The 16,825-nt window shown below is 37.7% G+C and overlaps 1 protein-coding gene across 2 annotated transcripts in view; it reads left to right on the top strand.

The window, feature by feature from the left end:
* Positions 1-4,977: 4,977 nt before the first annotated feature.
* The window catches only part of LOC107548748 (transmembrane and coiled-coil domains protein 1-like), a 34,303-nt gene continuing 22,455 nt past the window's right edge, over positions 4,978-16,825 (top strand). Inside the window, exons 1-2 of one of the 2 annotated variants that reach the window (XM_016229555.1) lie at positions 4,978-5,030; positions 15,706-15,948. In XM_016229555.1, coding sequence (XP_016085041.1) covers positions 4,992-5,030; positions 15,706-15,948 — 282 coding nt within the window. In that variant the 5' untranslated portion in view covers positions 4,978-4,991. Of the gene's footprint in view, positions 5,031-12,500; positions 12,952-15,705; positions 15,949-16,825 lie in introns of those variants that run through there. The other variant, XM_016229554.1, reaches the window with a different exon arrangement.

Below are 16,825 nucleotides of genomic sequence, written 5' to 3'. Positions count from 1 at the left end.
AAGCTGTGGAATTTACTAGTTATTAAGAAATATATGCTTGAACTTCAGTTTCTAAGCTATTTTGAGAAATCACAGAACAGTGTTGACAATCCATTTCCGCGCTGAATGATTCTGTGCGCGTGATGTACGAGTTACTGTCTGTAATGTGTGTGTACGTTACAGTACAGCAGCGCATTAGATTAGAAGGGCGATTAACGTACCTGTACAATAAGCCGTTTAAAACGTGCATTCTCCCGTTCAATGTCGAGCATCCAGTAATATAATCACACATGTCTTGTGGAGCGCTTTCAGAGTATGCATTTATTTGTCATTTGAACTGTTTGGAAACTGAGCGTAAATGTGGAAGTCCTTCAAAGATTTCTTATCCTGTTGCGCCCTCTATAGGACCAGCGACTCGTCGACGTCAAGCTTAAAGCGTCATGGCAGAGCATTGAAGTCCACTAGTCGCTGCAACCCCTGCTGCTAACATGTTTCAAAATCAAATGATTATTCCAAAACACTAACGTGTTCTGTTCCAACAGGAACATGTATTCAATCATAGCACAATGTTATAAAAACACTAACATCAGAGAGAATTACAGAAACTGCATTATGTTATGTGCCAGATATTCCCTTATAAAATAGTAGATTGTGTTTTGCAGTTTGTTTGTTTTTTTAAGCCTCTCTACATTTTTGTTTTGTTGGGTTTGGTAAATGCATGCATTTTGTTTCTTTTGCTGCAGAAATTCAATACAAAAAAAATGAATGACCCATCTCAGAATAGATTTATAGAATGTACGGTTAATGAAAAAAGAAGACAGACAAAATTACTGAAGTAAAGGCTTTATTTGCAACAGGACATTACTGCAAGATAACAAAAATATGCAATACAGTTGCCATGTGAAAATATAAAATATACAAACATAAAAAGCCACAGAAGCTAAAATATAAATAATAAAAGAAAAAAGAAAAAATTGCAAGCGTTTACCAATACTTAAAGTACTTTTTCTAAACTCTTAACACAGCAACACACCTACATCACACAATTAGCTAAATAGTTAATTTTCTAGCCAAAACGACATTTTGTTAAATAAATTCAAACTCTACATTTCAAAATGCTGAATACCTTTTTCTACATATACTAACTCTATCAAAACACAGCACCCCCGATTCAAAATCGAGCCATTCGGTTAAAACATTAGCACTACTTTTCTATCCATCAGGAACATATAGTCAATCATAGCAAAGTGACTGTCAAAATTCTAACAGTTGATGGCTTTACAAAAACTGCATTACTTGTCATGTTTCAGTTCTACCAGCATACAGCAGCCTATAGACAATATAAACATTCATTGTTTTTTTGTAATTTAGTTACCTTCAACTGAAACCCATTTTACATTTTTAAGTGTTGAATGTGTTCATTCTTGGCAACATACTGTCTCAAATTCAATGAGTCATTATAGAAAAAATAGGGTCCCCTATGCAGAAATTCAGTTGGAACCTTGATTGAAATTGCTTTCCAGTGGGTGAGGGTTGGATGTGGATGCTGCCTCATGGTAGCTGATGCCAGTGATCAACAAAAATTCCAACATACATGACCTTTGGTTACTATGCAAGCTTGTTTCTGTCACTGAATAAAGAAGTAAAAACAGTAATTGTGACCTTTTTATCTCACAATTTGGGCTTCTATTCTTGGAATTGCAATTTCAAACTGTAGCCGACTTATTTGGGAGATATCAAATTCATAAATTAGTTTCCACAAAGAACCCAATTGTTCACTTTTAAGACGTTACTGTTGTGATTAGTAATTAATTGGTTATTCTTTATTAACTGGTCATAGTTCACAAGTAGTTCTCAATGAGGATATTTTTATTTAGTAATTATCAAATATCTAATAAGGAACTACCTTTGTCCTAAATTTGCTACTACTTACTGCTTAGTTAATCTTGCTTCTGTATTAGTTAATAGTGTTAAGTTAAGTGTTAATGTAGTACTACCTATTTCTTCCTGCATAGTTACTTGTTAACGACGGACCATTATTTTAAAGTGTTACCCAATATTTTATATAGAGAGATTTCTTTCAATACTTTTGAGCTGCTGTTGTTGCAGAAGTAGAGGCTTTACACTGTATTTAAAGTTTGGAATATTAGGTCTTAATTTCTGACATGCTGTGTTTAAGCATTTGTAAAAAACAAAAAAGATAAGAATGAGCCATGATTTTGGTATGGGGTAAGCTTATATGAAAAAAAATAAAATGTAAGCATTTTAGAAGCATGTTAATTGACTGAATATTGTGTGAAAACAGCATTAATTGTTTTAATGGTATGGTCACAACAGACGGATGTTTTGCTAATTGTGTTTAGCGTTTTGAAAATGTGATTATAGATTGGACAAAGAGATGTTAGTAATTGAAAAAAAAAACTGTAAAAAGTAATCTTCTGATCTGCCTGGTCTTCTGCATTCGGCCACATGTTCTCATCCACATCACAGTGATATCTTCTTCTCTGGCAAGGCATCTTTTGGTATGCCTTATCCACCCCTGGCAGTGTTCAGCTGTGATGTCTTGGCATGCTCCATCCATTGCATCCAGGAGGGACATTTGGTCCTGTGGATGATGGTCATAATCCTTCCATCTCCAGGCTGAGAAAAACTCCTCAATAAGGCTGAGGAAAGTGGAGTAAGGGACAAGGGAAATGGACATCATTCTCGAATGGGTGACAAACCAGTCTGTGACTGCACTGGGAATGGTGGGATGCCACATTGTTCCATGTGATTACATATATTGGCAAGTGGTTTCCCACCCGTCACCTTCAGAGGTCCTCTTTTACTGTATACCATATGATCATGCGATTGAAAGAACCTCAACACCTGAGTGTGTTTTCTAGATGGGAATAAGCTGTAATTTATATTTTTGCATAATTTCCATCAGCTCTTTCTCATTAGCAATGGAATAAAATACAGGAGACATATTTGTGTTTCAATTCACAATATGAACAGCTGTTCACGTTGACTTTAGCCTATAAGTTAGTTTTAGAAAATTATGTTATCTGATCTGACATACAGTGTGAAATCATTTGAAAATTTGCCAGTAAAATTACATTGTTTTGGTCTTGGTTGAGCTTGAGTGTAAACGAAGTTCAAGCATTTTAAATTTGTGTTGACTCTATGCATTTTGTGTCAAAACAACAAGAAATGTGTTAATTGTATAGCCTACACAGACAGATGTTGTGCTAACTGTGTTAAGAGTTTAGGAAAATTGTTAAAAGTATTGAAAAAATTGTCATAGCGATCGTAAAAAACTGTAAAACGTTGCCCAATTCAATGGAAGAAACGCGGACTTGACAACCCTGCATCCAACACGTACGAGCTGCAGAAGTCAGATTTCACTGATCACAGGTTGAGAGGAGAGATGACTGACAAGATCATACTGAAGGATTTGGTGCTCCAACATATTTTGAGCTCACTGAAAAATATCCTATCTCATAAGATGTGCTTCCTTTACACAGAGTGATCGCGAAATCGAAAGTGAACAGCGAGCGCTTATTCAAAAGAGATTATATACTCCGCATATTGACAGCGGCTCCCTGATTCTTAGAAAATTCTATGCACTGTTAGAATGTTTGCGGGAGCGGGCAGAACTGGACCCAAAAATCTCGGGAGCGGGATTCAGAAAACAGTCCCTTGCAGATCTCTAATACAAAAACGCAAACAATGATTGGAGACTGTAGAAAGCAAAAGCTGAATCCAGGACATTTTGGGCGATTTAGAAATCGATTTAAAAATGCCGTATGCATTTTTTTAGGTCCAAAAAAAGGGCATGTCCAGGAAAAAGAGGAGTATGTAAAGCATGCAGGACCTTTCCTCATTTGATTGGGTGGGCCAGTACTACCCTGGCCCTTATGTAGCCTCGCCACTGGTGTGAGTCCTGCACAGGTGTTTTCTCACATGAAGTGCATGAGCTGGAGTCCTGTTTGTCATTTTCAGATTAATGATGTGGACTTCACAGCAGACCTCTAGTCAACAGTCAGTGTGGCGTACTGTAAATACAGTGTGGATTCAGAGGATAGCTGCATGGGTTTATAGGGCCTTTACTTTATGTTTGGACAGTATGTGTTTTTGATTAACTGTGCTGTGAGTATAGGATTTGTCTACATATGTCTTCCTCCATAAGGCGACCCACTCCAAGATAAATCAGCTTTTACTGGACTACTGATATGTCTTTATTTCATGTTAGTGCATGTGATTTTACAGAAAACATATTTTTACAAAAACAGGAAAGTTTGAAGCAGAATAGAGTGTTTAGGAGTGCGCATGTATATAGTTATCTATACTTTACACTTACAGATGTAAATCTGACAAACCCTGTTGACATTTGTTAAAAAAAATTCAATTAAAAAAAATTGAAAGAAAGAAAATAACAGTGTCTATTGAAACTAAGTGTACACAGCCCATCTACCCACCATAATCTGATTAAACTTGATTCAAATGACAAAATAAATCAAATTGATAACCAGCAGAGTGACATGGAGAATAACGATAGTGGACTTATTTTTTGATGCAATTGAAGTGAATTTGAATCTGCCTTTTTCTCATCCCATCCCCATCTTAAATCAGCTCAGGGAGACATTTATTTTAAATAAAAATGAAGACAATATTCAATAAGTGGGAATAAATTCTTAATGGGTATGTTATAGTTTTACTATTGAAGTATTTAACAGTGAAGTATTTGAACATTATTTAATAAGCCAATAATTGAAATTGGATGAGGTGTCCTTGCGTTGATCAGGGCAGCTGCTACATCGATCGTAATGCATGCAGCTCATGTTGTTCCTGCACTCCAAACTGTCCCTCCCTTCCTGTACCTCAGGTTTTGACTGTAGTAGCTATAAAAACAAAAGAAGTCTGTGGTAAACGTGTGTGTGTGAGTGAGAGAGAGAGGGAGAGGGAGAGAGAGAGATGGGGGCGGGTGAGAGTGTTTTCTGCTGTTGGTTGCTCCGTGCGTGTCAGTCAGGATGGTCCAGCGATTCAGTCTCCGCAGACAATACTCACAGGTAACACTTTCACTTGTGTATGTGTTCAGAAGCAGTAAACCTTTTAAAGCTTTCTTTGATTAAGGAGTGCACTGATCTGAGCAGTCTGTAGGTATAGTGCTCAGTGTTTTGGGGTTATTTTTGTGAATATAGAAACTGCAGGACTATAAAAAGCAGTCTTTTCAGAAAGAGCAACTTTGTATATTGTTAAAGGTTTTATTTAGTTTGAAACCTATTTTCTATGTAAATGTACTGGAGGAACATTATATTTCTTAAAGATTAACGCTACGGAGAACTGCAGAGATGATCAGTTATGCTTCATTCAAATGATTATCTATGCAGGTGTAGAGTCAATTACAAAATCAGTTTTCAAAAAATAAAAATTAGTTTAAATAGAAACACACAGGGCTGGGCAATAAACTTACAGTTTCAAAAATATAGCCACAAACCTTCACCATATTAGACTATACTTGGTACCATATATATAGTACCATTTCTGCTTTTGACTGCAGACTTTGGTATCTTGTCACACCTGAGTACAGTTTGAGACTAGAGGAGACACATGTGAGATTATTGAGGATTTTTCTCTCAGGAGGAACATCAGAAAAGCAGGAGATGGAAGCAAAGGTTTCCATTTGCACCCTGCAATCTTATTACTGGAGAAACAATGGAGACATTAAAGAGATTTCTCTTTCGTGGGCTATGAGGCTTTGAAATGTGGACATCTGTTTGAGAATATTTAGTACTTGATAAAGTGATAACTAAGTGTTAAGGCCGAGTTAAATATTTACTCGCTTTAACTCATTGACTGTATGTAAACAATCCCATGTTATTTGACTCAAAGTAGCCTTTACACCTTCAGGCTTAGTTTCTGAGTTTCTCTTCTGTCATTCTTCAAACCGCAGATCTCCGAATTCTATTGCATATGAATTGCATATCATCACTTTGTTCATCTTCTCAATTCCGGGTGACCCAGCCGGGGGTGATCAGTCCACGGCTTGTATCCAAGTGGCACGCTACACTATTGCTCACCTTTCTTAATCCACAGCCACCTTGACGCTTTCTCTGCAGCTTCAGTTATGTTCTTGGTGGCTCTCATTTTCTTGCAACCCTCTGATACCAGAGAAGCAGAATGACCGATGTAATGACTCATTGATGTTAAACAGGATGGAGGGATCATGAGGTGTTACTAGCTCCTTACTCTGACCCAAGTCTTCCTCCTTCCTTCTGTTGCTGTAGTTGCTTCTCAACCCTTCCTCCTGTGCCAATCAGCGCAAAGAAAGGAAGGGCTTCCATCTTAGGATATTCGGAATCTCTTTATTGAGCTCTTTATTATTTGTCTTCTTCTTGTATTGGTAATTTAGAGACATTTATAAAGTGTGTGCACACCTTTGACGTGGAAAAGTGCGTAGCATATAGGCATTGTGTTAAGCAGTATACATCATATTTTGAATGAAAAGTTTTTCTGTTGCTACATTGAAATGTCTGTGTATTTGACAAAAACTGTGTCAGACATACTCATCAGTGAAGTCCAGCCACATATATTGACTTGCATCAGAAGGCAATGACTGAAGTGCTGTTACATTTAGAAACAGTGATTCTTACACGTTTAGCTCGAAGGAAATGATGGCATTTTGAACTAGATATTGGCTTTTTATAGGAAAACATTTCTACCACAACCTAACTGCTTTGGCATTGATATTGCCAGTTAGTAGGAAAAGTAATATCTGGTCATTTTGAGTTGTGGCAGTGACCCACAGCGTGAGTCCTTCCTGTTGTTTTTTTGTCATTCCTGTCATTCTTCATTAGAATCCCAGTACACACACACACACACAAATCCAAATCTGTTTTATGACCACCCATATACACCCATGGAATACAATAGACCAGACCTCCTGTCCAGACCTGATTTGCATGTGTATCGTTTAGTGTGAGTCAAAATCGTTCCTTGCTGTTTTGTTACATCATGACTAAACACAGCATAACAGAGTCTTCAGCTCACATTCAACTCTCTTGTTTTCTTCTTCATTTCTACCTTCCTTCTCTCTTTTTATTTGTATTTTATTTCGTGCCCTTCTGTCAGTGTCTCCGTCTGATGCCTGTCTCTGTGGAAATGCAGCGGTGTGTAATCAGAGGACAGTCTAAATTCTGAACGAGTCAACAACATCCAGTGTTTGTTACATTCAGAAGCTACACCACGGCACTGCTCGGATTGACTTTACTTTGCAAAAGAACGCTTCTAAAGGTGACGTTAGACCCTAATGCGCCCTGCATGCCGTTTTCACCATGCTTCATAAAATGCAACAATAACATTGATCATTGAGAGCGTGAGAAAAATTCAGCTACAGAGCCTCAGAGCGTTTCCTGTTTCCTGTGTGAGATGCCACTAACAGCTATCGTTGGCGCTGCTCTCATCTGTGTGTGATCTGTGTCTTATGGCGAGCCAGTAAATCACTCATTGGTTTGCTGTATGCATGAGTTTGTGCACATGTTTGAACTTTGATGTCATCACTCTGTTTTATCTGCACGTTTAATGAATATTCATGACTACCGTATTGACCCGAATATAAGACGATGTTTTTTTCTTGGAAATACATCTGAAAAAACGCGGTCGTCTTATATTCAGGGTCTAGACTTTGACATGTCAATAATACATCCACAATAATAGGATGATATGCCAAATAAGCATAAAACCAGTGTGCCATGAAATACACAATGTAATGCGTGTTGTAAAGATCGTGAGTAAAAACTAAAGAAAAAGAAAAGCTTACAGCTGCATGAGTCACTCACGTTAGCCTGATGGGACCAAATTCTCTTTGTGATTTTAAAACATAAAACAGTACCCAGATTTGAAGACTACGGTAAGATTTAACTTCTACTGTTAATATGATTTTGGTAGGCTACTATTAGATGGATAGCCTAAATGTCCTAATTCAGATGGGCTTACCTGTTTTGTTTTTTATTTTAATGGTATATCAAAAAGTGTATATTTTTTAACTGTGATTGTTGGTACATTTGACCAGTTTTTACCATACTTTCAAAACAAAAATTAAAATAGGAAAAATATGCAATATGAAAATAATTGAAGACAAAATGTTTTTTACTGAGAAAAAACAAGATTTGGTTTTTAAAAAGCCTTTTTCCAAAAGGTACATCTGGAAAAAGGGGCATCTTATAATCAGGGTCGTCTTATATTCGGGCCAATACGGTAATTATTTATGTAGGCCATCGCTCTTATCCAGGTCACATCATCTATGTATATTTGACCCAAAAGCAGAGAGAGATTGTACTCGGTGTTCTTGCTTTGCTTTGAGGGCATCAAAGAAGGGTCATTCTGTGGCACTTCCCACAACACACAACTTGAAACAAAAGAAAGAAGCAGAAGAAAGAGGTCCACATTTGTTTTAGCAATATTGATCATCAGACTAAATATTCTCTCACACTCACTAGCTCACTATCAGCTAATCAATAACTTGCATTTTTTCATACCTCCACAAAAACTACTAAGAGCTATTGTATACAGGTTCATAATTAATATGAGTAATGCATAATGTAAATTAATTTTAAAGTGAAGGTCATGGTAACCCACTAGTTATGACTAAAGTATTACCAAATTCTTCAGAAGGAATTACTAATGATCAGTATTTTAAAGTGAATAACATGATTAATTCTCTAGTAATGACTGAAATCATTATAAGCTTTTCAGGTTTTTCTAAGGTTCTGGTTGGTCATTTGTTTTGCTAGATTTAGTAACACTTAAATCAGTACTAATGGGTTACCGTCACATTAGAATACTGATCCAAATAATTAGTCATTTCTTCAGAAGGATGTAGTAACACTTAAGTCATTACTATGCAGAACCTTACATATAACTCAAAAGCTTACAATGACGTCAGCCAATATTAGAGAGTTATGATGCTTTTCACTTTAGAATACTGATCCAAGCAATCAGTATTTCCTTTAGAAGGATTTGGTAATACTTCAGTCATTACACACATTACTAGTGTGTTTTCTTTTAAGCCATTTGGTTTTTGAGGACGCAGGAAGTGCAAACCTCATAAACCATGTTCATGTTGCAATACTCATGCCATTATACACATAATACTGATAAAGCATGTATTCAAGCACACACACAGATCACAGATACAATGGTTTTCCACAGAAGTCAAGTCAAGTCACCTTTATTTATATAGCGCTTTTAACAATACAGATTGTGTCCATGCGTGCGTGCGTGCGTGTGTCCGTCCGTCCATGTGTGTGTGTGTGTGTGTGTGTGTGTGAGTGTGTGTCAAGTCAAGTCAAGTCACCTTTATTTATATAGCGCTTTTAACAATACAGATTGTGTCAAAGTGTCAAAACAGCATTAATTAGGAAAATAGTGTCAATAATGCAAAGTGACAATAGTAAACACTAATTTTTCAGTTAAAGGCAGTTCATCCCACACCTTCCCCACCCTGCACTAAACGTTCACATCTGATATCAGTTCATATAAAGAGTGATTTGTATGAGCCGTTCAGATAGTGAGGACCGTTCTGAGTGTGTAGATCATGAGGAATGATCTGACTGCTGCTGTGAGGAACTCATCTCTCTCTAGTGGCTGTTTGGTGTCCTTCACAGCTCAGAGTGTGCCAGTGTCCTGCTGAAAGAAACTAATATTAGCATAGATGCCATTCTTCTAACAATGTAGCAAGTACATTGGGTGTTGGAATCGGATTTGTTCCCGGTTCCGGTTGACCTAATTAATGCAGCCTAAAAATCCTTTAACAGATTTGAATATTAGAAGCATATTAGTGTGTTATGTGTAAGACAGGTTAAAGAGATGGGTCTTTAATCTAGATTTAAACTGCAAGAGTGTGTCTGCCTCCTGAACAATGTTAGGTAGGTTATTCCAGAGTTTGGGCGCTAAATAGGAAAAGGATCTTCCGCCCGCAGTTGATTTTGATATTCTAGGTATTATCAAATTGCCAGAGTTTTGAGAACACAGCGGACGTGGAAGACTATAATGCAATAAGAGCTCAAATACTGAGGTGCTAAAACGTGCAAATGCTAGAAATGTGGCTTTCTAAGGACAGATTGCTATCAAATAGCACACCTAGGTTCCTAACTGATGACGGGGAATTGACAGAGCAGCCATCAAGTGTTAGACAGTGTTCTAGGTTATAACATGCAGAGTTTTTAGGTCCGATAATTAACACCTCTGTTTTTTCAGAATTTAGCAGTAAGAAATTACTCTTTTATATATATTATGAAATTACTTTTTTATATCGACTATGCGTTCCATTAGTTTTTCAAATTGGTATGTTTCGCGGGGCTGGGAAGAAATATAGAGTTGAGTATCATCAGCATAACAGTGAAAGCTAACACCATGTTTCCTGATGATATCTCCCAGGGGTAACATGTAATGTGTGAAAAGTAACGGCCCTAGTACTGAGCCTTGAGGTACTTCATACTGCACTTGTGATCGATATGACACCTCTTCATTCACTGCTACGAATTGATGGTGGTCAGATAAGTACGATTTGAACCATGCTAATGCACTTCCTCTAATGCCAACAAAGTTTTCTTGTCTATTCAAAAGAATGTTGTGGTCAATAGTGTTGAACGCAGCATTTATGTCTCCGTGTGTGTGTGAGAGAGAGAAAGAGAGAGAGAGAGAGAGAGAGAGTGTGTGTGTGTGTGTCCTAGAGGCATTCAGAATGAACTGGTACTGCCAGTGAGAAGAAACTCCAGGTGAATCCCAGCAGCTGGGTGACATCATCTCTTATGTGAATAACGCATCTCTTTGTTATGTGAGGAATGTGGTTTGTTCGCATGCATGTGTGCACACTTACTCTCAGTCAGCTGTTGCTGTGAATCTGCATGTTTATAGAGAGAGTGTCTCTAATAATGTTGCTTTAAACTGAAGCCAAGCGTCACTGTTGGTGCTGCTCATACTTAACCAGTGTTGTGGAGTAAGTTACATGTAACGGAATTACGTAATTTAATTACAAAATAAGGTTACACTTTATTTTAAGGTGTCTTTGTTACAGTGTAATTATACATTTAAGTACTGAGTAATTTAATTAACTACAAGTACTTACTATATGGTTTGGTTTAGGCTACTAATTTATTGGTATTATAATAGTAAGTACATGTAATATGTGTAACAAGGACACCTTAAAATAAAGTGTTACTCAAAATAAATGAAACTGTAATCTGTCACAGTTACTGAGGAAAAGTTATTTAGTTCAATTACAATTACTTATGAAAATGTTAACGATTGCAAAGGGGGTTACATCTGAATATTTTCACACACATACACATTTGATTGATTTCTTTCCCAATTTGCATTGACTGCTCTAAAATATGACTCACCAATGTTTCAGGAGTTTAGGACACCCCCCCCAAGGCTTTGTTTGATGCCAGTGTTTCCTGTCACAGCTATGCAAAGATTTTATTTCAAAAACTGTATCATATCTAATAAACTATATATTGTTATGATTTTAAATCAGCATTTAATCTCAGAATGACCTAAAAGTAAAAAGATGTGCTAAAGTCTGATTTTGTGTTGGCTGTGCTTTAAAATTAAATTATTATAATCTTCATTTAAGTGATGGAGGATTTTTGAAAGTCTGACAGTAATCAGTGTTGAGCGTTACTGTAAGGTTAACCCTGCCTGTTTTACGTTTCAAAATGATTAACAATTTAGGATTTTTTTTTAATTAGAAAAGGAATCAAAAAGTAATCAAATTTAATCAGTTACATTACTTTAATAAAGTAATTGAATAGTTACACTATACTTATTAAATTTTAAATAGGGTAACTTGTAATCTGTAAATGATTATTTTTCCAAAGAAACCTTCCCAATACTGTAAGCTTAGTGATTGGGAACTAATCTTGAACTTAAGTATTAAAATTAATACATGCTACAGACATGAAGGATCCCTCAAATCATGCAACTTGTTGAAAAATGTTGTGCTTTTCTAAGCGGTCTGACTTATTGCTAAAGATCACAAAATGAGGAGCCTAGATGTGGAGGTTCAAAGCTAGTTCGAAGCATGTGCTGTGCTTCCTTCACTGAAAACAGTACTCACTGACTGAATGAGGCCTGCTGTTATATAAGCCAGCTCTCACCTAAAGCACAGCTTCATCACGCTCTCTCTCTTCCATTGAGAGGAGTTCTGGCAGTTTCTCGTCTGCCCCTCTTATGCACCCCATTTCACTTCTGCGTGCTCGCACACACACACACACACACACACACTCACACACACACACAGTAGTGTCACGCAGCAGTTGTGTGGATCTGCAGTGTTCTTGTTCATGACGTCTGTATGCACTGCTTTTGTAACTGAAGGCAAAGCCAGTCATTAGTCTGGACACAGTGAACGGTTATGATTGGTTTTAGGGTCTCTGTCTGTGATTGGTTGAGGTTGGTAGGTCACCATAACTCATTGGCTAAGCTCTTGAAGCCCCTTAAACCCGTGAATGAATTTCCACATTAGTTGTCCAACAGTGTTTTAATGGCCAAAAGAGTCCCTCTGAGACAAAACCCTTCTCATGGGCTCTGGCTCTCTCTGCCTCTTTCTCACACACACTAACCGTTCACGCTGAGCTTTTGGGTTTTGCATAGCCTGTGTGAACTCCAAACACTTGCTTTCTCAACTCTGATGTTTCCACTGCAGCTCGACGGTAAGTTTTCAGAGCGCTGTCAGAGCCCAGGCCCACATGGGCTGAATTACTCCTCATCGTCTTCGTTTGAAGAACATGGACACTTTATTTTCTCTGTTGATCATCATGTTGTAATGGAACAGCACGGACACTCTCGATACTCAAATCAAAACTCAACACACCTGAGTGAATGAACGCCTCGTGACTGTCTGCTGGCTCAATGATTTCTCCAATGGACATCATTCTCAACCTGATAACACCAGACTCCTCGCCATCCACCTCCCCCACCAACACCGTGAGTTCAGTGTGTGTGTGTGTGTTGTCAGAAAACGCCTACATTTGGCTGAATTACACTTATATTACACTTAAATATAAGTGTCATATTACACTTGAAATGTGCATCAGTACTCTTATGATATGTACATATTATAAGAAAACTGTATTTGACCTATTTTATGGTTTGTGTGTTGGCTTGTTTTCGCTCAAAAGCCATGATTTGCAGTGCCGTCTCAAAACTGTATGACTGACTTTCTTCTGTGGACTGAGGTTTATCTTGTTTAAGCTGCTCTTTTCCATGAAAGTGAACAGGGACTGAGCCTGTCAAGATCCAAAGACAATAATAACGTCCTCTGTATGACTTGTCTTCTGAAGACATTAGACACAGTGTGTAATGTGTTGTTCACCTGAAAATGTGGCCCATAAATCTGTGTGTGTGTGTGTGTGTGTGCGTGTGTGTCTGTATATGAGCTCAGGTTAACATGTTCAGTTATGTAATTGTCCACCGCTGATGAATAAGGCATTGTTAGTGGCTCCAGTCTCCCTTAAAGCAACAGTAAAGAGGATTTCCACCTTTCTGAAACTGGCCTTTGTGTAAATATGAAGGGCTTTTACAGCCATAATCCATAGTCCTTACATTTCTCACACAGAAACTTCCATGCACTTCTAAAGATCTTTAAAGATGAATTTCCTGTTATCACTGATTAAGAATGAATAAAAATCATTTTATTTATATTGCATTTAAAAAGAGCAATTTCTAGCCAAAGAAGTAATTTACAGTAGATATCGAATTCATTCTTTTCCATGACTAACTTTTATTAGATTTCAGATTTTTTTAGACTAGATCTTAGCCAATGCCAGTTTTAAATCAGATATTCCATGTCGATAGGAACACCAGTTTTCAGACTTATTACTAAAATACGTAGGCCTAATATATTTCTTGATCAGAAGGATAGTGCAAGTGTCCTGACTGGCAATGTAAACGATGCATAATCCATTATAACCCCAGCTAACAGGGAATGCTCTCACTACTTTTTAAATGTGTGCTATTTTAATGTTAGGACACAATGCCTGAAAGTAATGTTCATGGAATTTTCTTATAACCGTATTAATGTTTGCTATATGTTTTTATACTACATTATATAACATTCTCAGAACGTCCTTATGATGGAATTTGTACTTGAAGGGTTTGTAAGCTTTCTAACATTCTGATCACAACAAGAAAACTGGACATTATAATGATCTTACAATAATACACATAACCATTCAAATAACATCATATTTTAGGTGAAAATAAAGTTTGTAGAAAATTGTAAGAAACATTTATGTAACCTTTAAATAACATTATAATCAGGGCAAGAAAACTGGAAATTTCAACATTTTCTAAACATTTCAAAACAATGTTCCCACAGTGCCTCAGTTTGTTATCTGGGATGGACTCTTATTTCAATCTTGCCATATAAGACTATTTGTTCATTTGTGAACAGTATGATGTCTCAAAATGCTATACACACACACACACACACACACACTGTGTTTGGTGTTTAGAGAGATTTCTTCCTTCAGAGAGCTATAAGAGGTAATGTAATACAGCCCTGCATTGTCTTGTGTTTTTCTGGAAGGCCAGACATGTTTCCCTTCACGTCCGCTTGACTCACCTTCTGCTGTGCTCGAGTAACGAGAGACTGAAATATCATTGTAGCGCAGGACCCCGATTTTGTCTGCACCTTTAATATAAAATGTAATATTTTATATATAAAAAACACAATATTTCATTATCTTGTGGTGTGATACTTATCAACCCATTTATTCGTTAGAGATGTGGTTAAGATGCTTTCACAGACCCCTTGTTTTAAACCTGTGTTGTTTAATGGGAGTTATTATTGCTCATATATGGGTCTGACTGTACTGACCTCAATATTCAGCTCGTTCTGTCTGAACGGATTGTTTAACTGTGAGGTCGACACAGACTGTACAGGCAGTCTTGTGAGATATGATTTGATTTTGCCTGTAAGAAGTGTTGAAACGACCATTAAACAAGTTCAGCTTGCCTGAAACACCAAGTTGTGATGCGATACTAAGACCAGCTTTCAGCTAATGTACTTTGCCTTGTTTTTGTTAACTACATACACATTCAAAGTAGTCTCTTAAAATGAAAGTGTGTGTGTGAGAGTGTGAGTGAGAGTGTGTGTGTGTGTGTGTGTGTGTGTGTGTGTGTGTGTGAGTGTGTGTGTGTGTGTGTGTGTGTGTGTGTGTGTGTGTGTGTGTGTGAGGGTGTGAGTGTGTGTACCTGTGTTGTTTAATGGGAGTTATTATTGCTCATATATGGGTCTGACTGTACTGACCTCAATATTCAGCTCGTTCTGTCTGAACGGATTGTTTAACTGTGAGGTCGACACAGACTGTACAGGCAGTCTTGTGAGATATGATTTGATTTTGCTGAAATAGCACAAAGTCTCCTGTGAGGGGTAGGTTTAGGGGTAGGGTTGGTGTAGGGCAATAGCATATACGGTCTGTACAGTATAAAAACCATTACGCCTATGGAGAGTCCCCACTTTTCACAAAAACAAACCTGTGTGTGTGTGTGTGTGTGTGAGTGAGTGAGAGTGTGTGTGTGATTGAAATGTTGACCCAGCCTCCGTCTGCATGCATGCCGATTGCAGAAGCGGGCGATTGCTTCATTGTGTCAGCAGAAAGACATGGAAAGACCTATTTTCCAAGAAGTGACATGGCTTCTCTTGTGTGTCCCTCCCTCTTCTCTGTGTTTCTCCAGATCGAGAGGCTGGAGGGCGGTCTGGCGGCGGCGTGCGGTGCTGATGGTTCGCTGCTGGGCTCGGAGGACGCCGGTCTGGACCCCCAGCGCACACGGCAGGCCATCGCACAGCTGCAGCAGAAGATCCTGAAGCTTACGGAGCAGCTGCGCATCGAGCAGGCGGCCCGTGACGAGAATGTGGCCGAGTACCTCAAACTGGCCAGCAATGCCAGCGACAAACAGCAGAGCTCCCGCATCAAACAGGCACGACACCTGCTTACTGTCATCATCACTATGTGCACATGTGACCTAAAATCAAAAGAAGGCAACTAGAAAGGATTTTGAGCATGAAAATTAAGCTTATTATTTTTTTACCATTAATACATTTACAGTGGTGGCCAAAATGAATAGAGCACTAGTATTTCAGCAGCTAAAAAATGGTTTTAAGTCAGTTATTTCTATCTTTTGCTGTAGTGTGTCAGTGGGAAATATCAGTTTACATTTCCAAACATTCATTTTGTCATTACAGTTTTTCTCAATCGAGTTGACACGTGTCTCCAAACTCAGGTCACTGTTCTCAAAACTGTTCTCAGTTAATCATACACTCAACACAGGCAATGCAGCTTTCCTAATCGTTTACACATTTATCACAATTGCTTCAGAGTAATAATAAAAGGGAAAGTATACAAAGAGCAAGAACAAATATGCAAAATAATAATAATAATAATAAAATATAAAAGAAATACAAATAAAAAGGGGGAGGGGGGTAAAGTGTATGATTAACGGAGCAGTTATCAGTTTAGGGCCAATCGAAAAGATACCACGTTCATTTGATCGAATGACAAATTTCAGGGTTTTGTTTGTTGTGTTTGGATAAATAGTTTGTGATTTGTGTAAAACCTTTTTTGGTTACACTTTACTTGAAGGGGTGTGCATAAGACTGACATGGCACCTTCATAATCATGACATGACACCTACATAATTATGACATGACACATATCATGAATATGAAGGAGGTTTTATGCATGTTTATGACAACTGTCATTAAGTGTCATTCGCTCAGTTATGTAATTTTTAATGCAAAGATGACATTGTTTGAGATGTCTTTGTTATGGGCTATGGTTAGGGGTAAGGGTAGGGT

Source organism: Sinocyclocheilus grahami, unplaced genomic scaffold, assembly GCF_001515645.1.
Source record: "Sinocyclocheilus grahami isolate Dianchi unplaced genomic scaffold, SAMN03320097.WGS_v1.1 scaffold354.1, whole genome shotgun sequence".
Classification (NCBI taxonomy): domain Eukaryota; kingdom Metazoa; phylum Chordata; class Actinopteri; order Cypriniformes; family Cyprinidae; genus Sinocyclocheilus; species Sinocyclocheilus grahami.
Note: the sequence above shows the minus strand (reverse complement) of the source record. Positions and strands in the feature narration are given on the sequence as shown.